The following is a 12,062-nucleotide window of genomic DNA, read 5'->3' on the forward strand; positions in this document are numbered from 1 at the left end:
CAGAGTGCAAGCTCCCAGGTGCTCAAGGCGGGGGGGCACCCACACAGGAGGAGACTGTGTGCTGGGAGCCCGGCACCATGCCACAAGTACAGAGCAGACGAAGGCCAGGGCTTGGAGCTGTGGGGACCAGACAGAATCTAGGGGTGGGGTCCAGAAGCAAGGGGCTGCTGGAGACCATGGTGCAGGGGTGTACCCCCTCTGTATACAGAGCTGGTTTCTCAACAGTCAAGAAGGAAGGCATGGTCACCAGATACAGATGAAGGGTGACAAAGAAGTTCTCAGGCCGTCCTGGCCGATGAGGACGCCCACTGTCCAGGGTCGGGCGGCTGGCGCAGTGGCGAGGCGAGTGCGAGGGGGCAGTGGGAGACGCGGAGCAGGGACAGGGGCCTTCTCTCCCCACCAGAGGATGCTTGGCCTGCCTACCTCCTCAGCACTCACAGGTCTGTTTAAGTTAAAGTTGCTAAATCCCATAGGCTCCAAACAAGGGTTGAGAAAGCAAAGAATCTGGTGAAATCATTAAGAGTGATTTCTGAGCAAACAGTAGTTGAGCAAACAGTAGTTGAGCAAACAGTCACCTGAGTCCAATTATGTGTTTCCTCCCCAAAAAAGAAGGAACCTTGCTAAGAGGAGATTTGGAGTTGCTTCAGCAGAGGGTCAGCAGGTGGATATGGGCGGGGATAAAGAGGGGGCAAGCAGCAGGCCAGGGACCTGAGTGTTATTTGTGGCGCTGACCTTCGGGCTATGGTGCCGTGGATGGGCTGAGGTCCTGTGCGCTCCGGAGGCCAAGGCCCAATGCCATAGGCACGGCTCGCTAGCGACATTTCTGAAATTGATTCATCGTTAGTCGCTTTACAAGCGCTCAAGAGAGGAAGGTGAAAGGCTCCCTGGGGTCGCCCTGGTCTCTCCAGGAAACATCTACTCTGTTAACTATGAGCGGCACCCACAGGACACCCTCGGAACACAAAGGAGAACTGCAGCCGGAGAGCAGCGGGGGCTTCTAGTGTTGGTAACAAGAGGATGGTGAACGGGGAGAGGCTTCTGGTGGGGGCAGAGGGACTGGCACGGAGCAGCCCTCTTCCATGCAGGGGTGCGCCGGGCAGACTGCACAGGCCCCTGAAGGGAGAACCAGCCTTGGGCGGGCAGACGGCAGGGAGCCGACACTAGGAAGCAGGGAAGAGCCTGGGTGAGGTGAGTTCCTGCTCCCCGTAGCCTTTGCCTGAGGAGAGGCCCACTCAGGGCCACTGGGGGAAGCAGACCAGCACGTAGAAAACCCACCCTTACTGGCTTGAAGAACTGGAATCAGAATTGGGGTCAACCACAGCAGCCGGAAATGAGGAAACATTGGAAAAGAGAGAGTCCTGGAGGGGAGCCCGTGCCCTGGGAATGGACGCTGCTCTCTGGTCCCTTCGGCATGCTGCATGTGGTGGGGACAGGGGCCAACTTCAAGCCTGGCCCAAGCTAAAGTACTGAGCAGCAACTCCCTCTCAAGGCTGCCTTCCATGGTGGGGAGCCAAGCCTCTGAGATGGGTGGAGGGAAGTTGCTGGAAGGAAGGAAGGAAGGGAGAAGAAACAAACAAGCATACTCTTTGGAGGAACATCACAGAACCCAGTCTCTACCATGGTTTATCCACGGTGTCTGGGACACAAAAGAATCTCTAGACGTAAGAAGCAACAGGACAACATGACCTACTCGAGAGACAAGATGGATAACGGAGACTACCTGATGCAATCCAGAGGCTACTAGAGGGGCAAATTATAATGCCAGCTGAAATGTAGGGATAGGAGCAGCATCAGAGTGGACACCGCACAAGACGGGTGAACTTGAAGCAGTAGCAATAGCAAAAGCAAAAGCCAAAAATGAAAACTAGAGAAAATTCTGGAAAAAAACAGAGAATAGAATCAGTTGAGCCAGGAGACAATTTTCACAAGCAATTGGAGTTCCATCGGGAGAAGACAGAGGGATAGGAGGGAACTTCCCACAGATGGAAGAAAACACTGGCAGGTCATAGGCTGGTACAGGAAAGGTGCCTAGAATTCATAAAGGCCACAACCAACGTAAGAAGACAAACCCTGAACAAAACCACGGGGAGGATTTGGGCACTCAGAGGACATGAGCCCATGAGAAGGGGCTCAACACCGCTAGTCACTGAGAGAAGGCACATTAAAACCACAAAGAGCTACCGCTCCATACCCACCGAGATGGTGGGCATTAAAGACCCATCATACCAAATGGGGGGGAGATGAGGAAGCACACGGGTGCAGGGTGCGAGCTAAACACGTCCCTTCTGCTCCGAACACCATCTTTATTTGTAAATGTGACTCATGGTAAGTTGTGGCTACTCAGGGCTGGGTATGTGGCACTTTTTCTCAGAAGTGAACAAAGGGGGCCACCACTTCAAGGAAAATGGTAATGGACAGTGTTTGTGCTCAGGATAAATTGTGTGCTTTCACACGGAAGGATTTCAGAAACCTTAGGTATCGGCCACCATGAGCTGGACATCCTCCCAAAATCTAGAGACTTTTCTGATGGGGCTGGTGGTAATACTAAAAAATAGGATTTTTTTGATTCATATAATGAAACGTGTTGACATTTGCTAACTCAGTGAACCCATAATTTCCAGATGAGCAACATGATGTTATAAGATCACGTGTGTGTGAAAGATCCAAGACGGACCAGTGGGCTTTCATATCACCAAGTACAATAGCATCCGACCTCGCAGCTAGGTGTTAAACCCCACTTGCTGAATTTTGGTGTAGGCTCAAAGGTGGGCTGCAACTGTCTGAGGGCCCTGCCTCTCTCACCTGCATACTAGTGTGAGGCCAGATTTTCTTCATGTATTTCAGCTAAAAAACCCATTTTACCAAATTGAGAGCAGAAGCAGAAATGGAGAGCCCAGCTGTCATCCAAGACATTAAAGAGACCTGGAAATGTGTAAAACAGTGCTACTTTTTCCACTCAATTTCTATGTTTTGGAAAATATAGAAAATAAAAAAAAAAGGTGTTTTAATGAAACTGTTATTTATGTCAACATGTAGTGGGTTTATTTTATTTTTCAGTGAGTTAGTTTTATTCTGTAACACAATAAAGAGCGTCAGGTCGCCCCACACAGAAAACTTCCCCAGTGCAAAGGGGTCCTGAGACCAAAATGTTTGAGAACCACTCTGCTGAAATGAATTATCGAAATCCTTCCACAAAGAAAGCCCCAGGCCCAGGTCGGCTCACTCATGCACTCTATCAGACACTGAAGGAAAAAGCAACAGCAGTCTTTTGTAAACTCTTCCAGAGAATACAGGAAGGAGGTGGCCAGAATATAAGGCCAGAATAACCTTGACACCAACTACGAAAGAGACACTACAAAAAAGAAACTAAAGAAAAGTCTGGGGGCGCCTGCGTGGCTCAGTCGTTAAGCGTCTGCCTTCGGCTCAGGTCATGATCCCAGGATCCTGGGATCGAGCCCTGCATCGGGCTCCCTGCTCAGCGGGAAGCCTGCTTCTCCCTCTCCTGCTCCCCCTGCTTGTGTTCCCTCTCTCGCTGTGTCTCTTTCTGTCAAATAAATGAATAGAATCTTAAAAAAAAAAAAAGTCTGGCAGTTTCTGAAAACGTGAAACGCGCTGGCTGTATGACCCCACGTCCCACCTCTAGGTGTCCAACCAAGTGTTAGTGAACTGAGGGGGAAGGGAAGGACGCCTGCAATTCGCATATCGCTCAGAAAAATACCCACTTTATGTATAAAATATCAAATAGAAATATAAAAACATACATATAGAATAAATAAATGTGGCAAAATGCTGAAAACTGCTGAATCTGGTAAAGGGTACATGCAGGTTCTATTATTCTTGTAGCTTCTCAGTTTGAAATCATTTCAAAAGAAAAAAAGGCTAAAAAGTCAAACACCGCGACAGGAGAAGCACCTCCTCGCCGTGAGCTTGCAGGTCCCTGGGGCGGAGAGAGTGGGGACTGCCAGTAGCAGCGGCGGGGCCTCCCCCCAGTCATCCCCAAGCCCCGCCAAGGCCTCACCATCTGGAAGTCCTCGGCCTGCAGGTAGTGCTGCACCAGGAAGCCACAGATGTCCCCGACGCGAATGGTGCTCTCCACCTCCGGCTCCTCCAGGAGCAGCCCGCACTGCCTGACCGCCTCCTTGGGGTCCTCGGTGTACGTCCTGCCGAGAGCAGAACCCCGCTACGGGTCAGGGGGCACAGCAGGCTTGTGGCCTGAATGAGGAGCTCCTGGCATGGGCAGGACGGAACTTTTGTGAAGTCAACGCCCATGAATTAAACAAATTCTCTAATGAGTTCATTCATAAACTGGCTGATTCATTGAATAAAAACTTACTGGTTGCTCACAGTCCTGGTACCGCACCAGACTCAGCCTGTCACCCAGTCCTTGCCTGGTTCAGTCTGGAGGGGATCACTGTGATGCAGGGGAACGCGGGGCACCCTGTCCAAGGTGGTCAGGCAGGGGGTGACCATGAGCGAAGGCCAGCGGGCGGTGCGCAAGCGGGGGAGGGAGCGAGCGGGAGAGGGACCCGGAGGGGCCTTGTGGGGAGGAGGGGCTCAGGCTCCCGCTCTAGGAAGCCCGGTCCTGACGCTGTATGGTCCTTGCTGCCCATTGCCCCCCTCTCTCCCCACTGCAGCCCAAGCTCAGCAGATATTCCAGAATTTACATGTCCAAGCAGGGAGCCGCATTTTATACAACAGTGCTCAAAGTGTTTCTGGAACTTCTCTTCTAAAAGCTGTTCTCAGAGAAGGAAAATGCTTTCATTGGTTTAGGCAGAAGCTTAGCTCTGCTGCCCACACTGCAGGCTCTTGGAAAAGCTGGACGAGTTGCCAATAGATAAAAACTGGCCTCATGTCCAAATTTAGATGCATGGTCTTTCCTAAAAATAGCAACAACATGCTGCCCCCAGCCTCCTTCCCACAGTCTCTGTGGCGCCCAGGTGGTATAGTGGCCCGCCTGCTCCAAACCACTGAGCTTGAGCCCTGCACACACCTGAGCAGGTCCCAGGCTCCCCTCAGATACACACTCTCCTGACTTGCATCTGCCTCACCACCCCCACCCCAGACTTCTGTTTTTTTCTGGAACAGTCTTCCTGGCGGTGCGCCCAGGTTTGGGGAATTCCCCAGGAGGAGCTCATCGAGAAGGAGGCAACATAATGTCCACGTGTCCTACTTAGGGTCCACGGGACTCCTCTGAGACTCCTCTGCACTTGCTCACTGCAAGTGAGCAAGTGAAACTGGTCTGGTCCCCGGCAGGGAGAGGAGCCTGGGGGGCTCTGTGTCCCTGCTTCCCCACTCTGCTCTGGACACACCTTCGGGCCTGGATGAACCGCTTCACCAGTGTCATCTTGCTCTGCAGCTGAGCCAGCTTGGTCTCCTGATCCAGGGGGCTCTTGGCCTTAGCCTTGGACAGGCACTTGTAGGCCTCTGTCAGTGCCCCATGGGCTTTGTCGTAGTTCTGGTACTCATCGATCTCCACCTGCACGGATGAGACCCGTCAGGGCCCCCGGGGCCCCACCACCCTCCTGGGAGTCCTGGCCCTGGGAGGAGGGTCTGTACCTGGGCACAGGCATCGTAAAAGCCAGCCAGCAGGTCAAGGGCCCTCCCCTTGGTGTAGAAGCTGATGATGTTCTTCATGATCTCCGGCTCCTTCCGCCAGTCCAGGGACTGCAGGTAGTTGGCGGCCATGATGTAGATTTCCTTTTGCCTTGAGACGCCCGCAAAGAACACGATTTTCTCCGTGTCCCCAGATTTCAGCAGCGCTCTCATGGCCTAGACAGAGGGCGAGCCCGAGGAAGGGCCCGAGGAAGGGCAGGGTCTGGGCTCGGACCTTGTGCTTGCCATCACCCTCCTGCCACCTCTCCCCGGACGCTCACGCAGGACTCCACCACAAGAGGGAGCTCAGGGCTCCTCTGTCCTGCGGGGCCCTCGTCCTCGGAAGCCCAGGCTGGGAAAGCGCATCCCCAGAGGGGTAACCCAAGCAGTGGGGACACCATTTCCAGCCCGGGCCCACGCTCACCTTCAGCTTGTTCCCTGCCTGCGTGTACTTCTTGGTGGCCAGATGGTAGTTGCCCTGGCGCATGCAGCAGTTGGCGATCTGCTCCAGTAGCTGGCGCCGAGACTCTTCCGACAGGTCCTTGGAGTCCTTGGACACAGTCATCTTCTCGGCCATCTCCTCAGTGATGGTCATGTTCTGCTCCAGGCAAAGCTGCAGGGCTTCGTGGTACTGCAAGGAGCCACAGAGCAGGAAGGGGCGGTTAGCGCCGGGCTGCAAGGGGAGGCCAGGCCCATGGCCTGGGGGGCGGGCGCCGGGGCAGGGACTGGACGCGCTCGCCGGGCAAGGGCCAACACTCGTCCCCGTGACTTTCACACTGCTGACACCCTGAATTGCAACGAGGGGAACGTGGAGCTCAAAAGACTACTGCACTGGTTGTGGGAGGAAAAGAAATCAGAACTTAATTTTCTTCTATAATTCGTTTCAAATTTTTAAGCTAAGGGTTTTGATTAATCTTGAAAACTGAAGGGAAATCGTATGCCCTTCACTTAAGAACACGTATTGGACAGAAAGCGTATGTCTTGGAGGTGGTTCCATCTCTGTTGGGACACTGGTGTCCTGGGAGGCGGCTCTTTACTGGGGGACAGCGGCGTGTGGGTGCCTCTCCTGTGTGTACAGTTGTGCTGAGGACGGATCCCAAGGACGGGAAGCGCTGGGTCGAGGGGTCTGTGAGTTCTACTGCAGACGGGGACCGCGTGCTGCGCTCGCACCCAGCCCGAGCGGGCCTGCTGACCTCTTCACCTGCACTGGCCTGACTCAGGGCAATGGGGTCTTCGTGAATTTTCACCTGTTATTTCTCTCATTATGGATGAGGCTGAGTATCTGATGTGCTGGGACCACCCACATTTCCTTCTTCAAAGAAACTGTCCATAGTCTTTGTTCTTTCCTTTTGAGTGGCTGGCAAATGTCTTCCTGGTTCATAGGAACTCCATACCTATTAGGAAAATTACACTTCGGGAGAGAGGTAGGATACGTTTTTTTCCATTTTATTATTTATCTTTACTTTCTTGTGGTGTTTTTTCCCATGTGCTATTTTCAGATTTACATTTGGCTGAATGGATCAGTCCTTCCCACTGGCATTTGGGTTTTGAATCGTACTTAGAAGACGCCTTTCTTCTCTTTAGATTGTATAAGATATCCGTGGTTTCCGATGGAGTGGCGGCTGGTTTTGCTGACACACGTCTCAGACCCACCTGGAATTTACTAGGACGCAGGAGATAAGTAGGGTTTACCTTTGTGTTTTCCCAAGTGGCTGCCCGGTTGCATCAACCCCCTTTATTGGATGGCTCATCTTTTGCCCACTGCTGGGAAATGTTCCTCTGCATGTACGAGATGAGTGTGTGTAAGTGGCTCTATGTCTGGATTTTCTAATATTTTCTGCTGATCTGTAGGCCTGATCATACACTGGACCCCAATTATCCTGTCATATATTTTACAATCTGAGGGCTTAATCACCTCTTGTTAATCTTCTTCCAGATTTTTCCTGGCTGTTCTGGTTTATTTGGTTTTCACTGCAAAACTACAGAATCCACTTATCTGGCTAGAGAAAGCCCAGTGGTGTTTCTCCTGGGGTCAGATTAGGTCTGGGGCTGCCTTGGGGAGGGTGGACACGTGCATCTGCTGGGTCTTTCTAGAACATGTGCTGAAGAATTCTTGTGTCGCTCACCAGTGAGCCACTCAACTGTAAGCATAATTCTGCTTCAGGAAGAAAGATCTTTCAATTTGGACAGGCTAATTTTGCATGACTAACAATCTTCTATGTCTCCATTCAGTGGCTATCAGGGAGAATATTTCTACTTAAAGAATGTCCGGCTTCTACTGAGCACTAGAAACAGTGCTGGTAAGGACGTGGTGGCATCGGAATGCTGTGCGCGGCTGGGCGGATGTGCTCTGGGGCAGCCGTGAGGGAGGGCGTCTGGAGGTCCCTCAAACAACTAGAACAGTTACCAGATGATCTGGCAATTCGAGTTCTGGGTAAACACCCGAAAGAACTGAAAGCAGGGTTCTGAAGAGATATGTGTTCACCCGTGTTCACAGTAGCGCTATTCACAAGAGCCAAGAGATGGAGGCCACCCAGTGTCTGCGGATGGGCAGACCCGAGGCAGTGTGCACACGAACGCAGCATCACGCAGCCCTAAAAAGGAAGGACATTCTGGGGCACCTGGGTGGCTGTTGGTTAGGCATCTGACTCTCAGTTTTGGCTCAGGTCATGATCTCAGGGTCATGGGACCTAGCTGCGTCAGGCTCTGTGCTCAGCACTGAGTCTGCCTGAGATTCTCTGTCTCTCTCCCTCCGCCCCTCCCACTTGTGTGCACGCATTCTCTCTCTCTCTAAAATAAATAAATAAATTAAAAAAAAAAAAAAAAAGGAAGGAAGTCCTGACACCTGCTACCACACGGATGAACCCCGATGACGTGACATCCAGGGAAACAAGCTGGACCCAGGACAAATCCTGTAGGATTCCACTTATATACGGTCCTTGGAGTGGTCCAATGCATTGACACAGAAGGTAGATGGTGGGTGCAGAGGCTGGGGAGTTGCTGTTTGACGGGGACAGCATTTCAGCTTTGCAAGATGAAAGCAGGTGCGCGGAGACGGCTCTCCCCATGATGGGAGCATACTTGACAACACTGAGCTGTACTCTTAAAAAACAGCGAAGATGGTAACTTTTACATTACGTGTACTTTACCACACACATAAAGGATGATTTCACCTCCCTAGTTATGGGGGTTATGAAATGGGCAGTGAGTGTCCCCCTGGACCGGCTATGTGAGGCGAGCCTGCTTCTAGCACTCCTTCACCCAGGGCAGGCGGGAGCCACGGCCTTCTTGTGAAATCGTAACCATGAGAGACGGTAAAGCCACCTCCACGGCGTCTGGAAAAGGCAGCCCCCAGCTTGGGTGCCCAAGGGGGTGCCGAGCGGGGACTGCCAACTGTACCTTCTTTGCTGCCAGCAGCAGCTCCACTGCCTTCTCGTACTGGCTGTGCTCAGTGAAGAAGTCTGAACAGCGGGCCAGGAGGGCGGGGTCCGACCTCTCGTCCAGGTCCTCCGCTATGAGCTGCAGGGCCACGAACTGCTGGGTGGCGAAGGCCAGCTCCAGGGCCTTGGAGAAGTGGCCGGCCTGTGGACGGTGCGCAATCTGAGCAGCGCCCAAGCCCCAGGTCGCGAGAACGCCGAGTGGCCCCCTGGCAGATACTGACAGGCCCTGGGGTCCCTGCCCTCGCTCACCTTGTGGTAGAGCATGACCGCCCTGTCCATGTGCTCGCCCTTGTCCTCGTAGTAGAGCGCCGCCTCAGTCATGTCCTCGGGGGAGCTCAGCAGAGCCAGGTTCATGAGCTGGTCATCCAGGCCATTCTCCTGTGGGGGGTGGGGGATGCCCAGGGCTTCCTGTGCGCGTTTGCTAAGGGTGCCCTGGGGGAGCCCACCACCCCAACTCTGGCATGCTGCAGGTCCACGTGACTATGGTTTATTTCTTCCTTTCTTAAGATTTTATTTACTTATTTGAGAGAGAGTGAGTGAGAGTGAGCACAAGTAGGGGGAGCAGCAGAGGGAGAGGGAGAAGCAGACTCCCTGCTGAGCAGGGAGCCCGACGCAGGGCTGGATCCCAGGACCCTGAGCAGAAGGCAGATGCTTAATGACTGAGGCACCCAGGCATCCCATGATGATGGTTTCTAACCAGTGTCAGACTGTCACATGGGGTCTGTGTACCAGCATTTTGGGAAGCTTCCTTCTTTTTCTATTAACAGAACATTGCTCTCTGAGCCCTGGATTGGAACACTTTCACGCATGCAGAACGTCCTTCCTGCTGCTTACAGGCCACGAGCAATGAGCCAGCCTGAGTGCTTGCTGGAAAGCCGTGGAAGCTTAAGGACTTCTCAGTGAGAATCAGAATTCGGCACTTCACAAACACCGCCAGGGGGCTTGAGACCAGCGGGAGCAGGTGCAGTGGAAAGGTGCAGGTCTCCAGGGTGGGGCACATGGCACACACCATACTGTTCTCCACGTTTTCTGTGTGAACGTGGGCAACAGCAGGGGCCCCTTTGTCCACCTGCCCGACTTGCGTGCCCGCTGCCCCGCCTACCTTGCACAGGCGGATGGCGTTGTTGAAGGCCTGCGCCCGCGAGTAGAAGTGCACGGCCTGCCTCACCTCCTCCTGGCTCTCGTACTGGCGGGCCAGGTGATAGGACGCTGCCCAGTTTCCACTCTCGTTGGCTATCTCAGCAGCCTGGAAAGAGAGCAGCGGGCCTGGGGCTCTGTCTCTGATCCCCACCCCCGCAGGCCCCCCGGGTGCTCCTACCTTCTGAATGTTGCCCTGGAAGCAGTAGATGCGGACCAGGGAGAAATAGTCCTGTGCCAGCTCGTAGTAGCGCAGCGCCGCGTCCATCTCTGCCTGGCTCTCCAGGTACTGGGCCCACCACCTCCACAGGGTCCTGGGAGGAGCCCGCCAGACCCACTCAGGGCCTGCGCCCCCTGGAAAGGACCCCGGGTCCCCAACGCCTCCCTCACTGTGCCTTCATGCAGCCAGCAGCCAGGAGGGAGCGTGCAAGCTGGGTGACGCGGCCAGGAGTGAAAGCCCGGGGTCTGGAGGAAAGGCCCCGCCCTAGCAGGGCCTCACACTCTCCCACGAGAAGCAACGGAGGGAGGCCCCCGGGCTCTGCAGCAAACCCACGGTCCGCCCACTGGCCCTGACATCCAGCAGCAACACTTACTTGTCCTTCATCTTATTGATGTAGAGCTCCAGGGACTGCAGGTCTTCCGAGAGCATTCTGGGCACCTCGAAGCGGTGGGTGTCTGACTTCTCATAGCTGCAAGAGAAGGGAAACAGTGACTCCTCCCCACGGTCTCAGCACAGCACGGCGGCGCCCAGCAGCTCATGGCGCTGCCATGGCACAGCCAGCGACCCCTGGCCCAGAGACCTGACCCGGCACGGGCTGGGAGGCGGGCTGTCTGAGGTTCTCCTGTTGAGACTGAGCTCAAGGTCCCCAGCAGACCTGGAAGGCCACCACCTGCCCTGAGGTAGTGCCTCAGTCTAGAAGCTTCCTCTAGGTAACTCTATGGGCGCCTCACTGGGGCAGAGGGGGAAGCCGGAGGCAAGCGGGCCCATCCCGGCTGAGCCCGGACGGGGCCCCACACTCACTAGCTGAGGGCCAGGCCGCGGTCAGCACTGGCCTCCAGGTGCCTGGCGTAGTTGTAGTAGGTGGCACGCAGGTGGATGCGGTCGTGGAGCTCTGCGACCTCCACGGCCTTCTGCCACTGGTCAGAGGCCTGGTACAGCTTGTTCAGGAGGTCATAGCGCCCGCACTTCCTGTACAGCTGCCCGGCATCCTCCTGGAGGTGGGAGAGCATGCATCAGCCCTCCGGCTCCAAGAGAGCTGCCTGTGCACCCCCACATGCAGTGATGCCACACGCCATTGCAGCATTCCGTCCCACAGCGAGAAAGCAAGACTGACTTAGGTGTCAGCCGGGAGGGCTGGGGGGCTGCCCTGCATTCTGGGGAGGAGACCCCACCCGCCACAGTGTCCTGTGGACCAGGAGCTGACTCGGGTGTCTGCCTGCCCCCTCCCTGCCTGGCTCCCCAGGTGCATGATGGACCATGAGCTCATGCACGTGCAGGAGACGGGGAGGGCCCCGGAGAGGAGAGAGGCTTTGCTCTGCTTTTTGGCTCAAGCTCCTTGAGGGGGTTTCTGTTCCCTGCTACCGAGTGGCCCAGACACGCATAGGCCATGGCCTGCCCTGTAAGGCCAGTGCCTTCCCTCTGCCCGCCTGCCCACGCCAGGGCTGCGCCCGACTCACCAGCATGCCCAGCTGTATGGCCAGCATGGCCACCCTGGCCTCCAGCTCTGGCTCCTGCTCAGCCTCCCGCAGGGCTCGTGCTCCACGCGCATGGCCCATGTTTCCCAGGCACACCTTGGCGACGTCCAGCCGCTGGGTCTTCACACACATGCGCGCCATGTTCTCCCAGACCGCCTCGCTGTGCCAGGGGATGCGGCAGCTCCATAAGCTTGCAGC

At 55.0% G+C, this 12,062-nt stretch overlaps 1 protein-coding gene and 1 long non-coding RNA gene across 5 annotated transcripts in view; one reads left to right on the forward strand and one right to left on the reverse strand.

Annotated features, from left to right (window-relative positions):
• The window catches only part of IFT140 (intraflagellar transport 140), a 79,370-nt gene that overhangs the window by 2,108 nt on the left and 65,200 nt on the right, over window positions 1-12,062 (reverse strand). For 2 of the 4 annotated variants that reach the window (XM_045874647.3, XM_064592294.1), the window contains exons 20-30: window positions 11,847-12,024; window positions 11,191-11,381; window positions 10,763-10,858; window positions 10,351-10,483; window positions 10,135-10,278; window positions 9,282-9,410; window positions 8,992-9,174; window positions 6,017-6,223; window positions 5,557-5,769; window positions 5,310-5,476; window positions 4,019-4,160 (exon numbers count right to left, since the gene is read on the reverse strand). In XM_045874647.3, coding sequence (XP_045730603.2) covers window positions 4,019-4,160; window positions 5,310-5,476; window positions 5,557-5,769; window positions 6,017-6,223; window positions 8,992-9,174; window positions 9,282-9,410; window positions 10,135-10,278; window positions 10,351-10,483; window positions 10,763-10,858; window positions 11,191-11,381; window positions 11,847-12,024 — 1,783 coding nt within the window. Of the gene's footprint in view, window positions 1-4,018; window positions 4,228-4,333; window positions 4,439-5,309; window positions 5,477-5,556; window positions 5,770-6,016; window positions 6,224-8,991; window positions 9,175-9,281; window positions 9,411-10,134; window positions 10,279-10,350; window positions 10,484-10,762; window positions 10,859-11,190; window positions 11,382-11,846; window positions 12,025-12,062 lie in introns of those variants that run through there. The other 2 variants (XM_064592295.1, XM_064592296.1) reach the window with 2 other exon arrangements.
• On the forward strand, window positions 6,724-8,512 carry LOC135364522 (uncharacterized). The gene is made up of 3 exons (XR_010411779.1): window positions 6,724-7,016; window positions 7,177-7,394; window positions 7,825-8,512. It is a non-coding gene; the product is annotated as an uncharacterized LOC135364522 (long non-coding RNA).

The sequence above is a fragment of the Mirounga angustirostris genome, unplaced genomic scaffold (assembly GCF_029215605.1).
Source record: "Mirounga angustirostris isolate CCGP_5_RB_7025 unplaced genomic scaffold, mMirAng1.0.hap1 SCAF_5, whole genome shotgun sequence".
Taxonomy (NCBI): Eukaryota; Metazoa; Chordata; class Mammalia; order Carnivora; family Phocidae; genus Mirounga; species Mirounga angustirostris.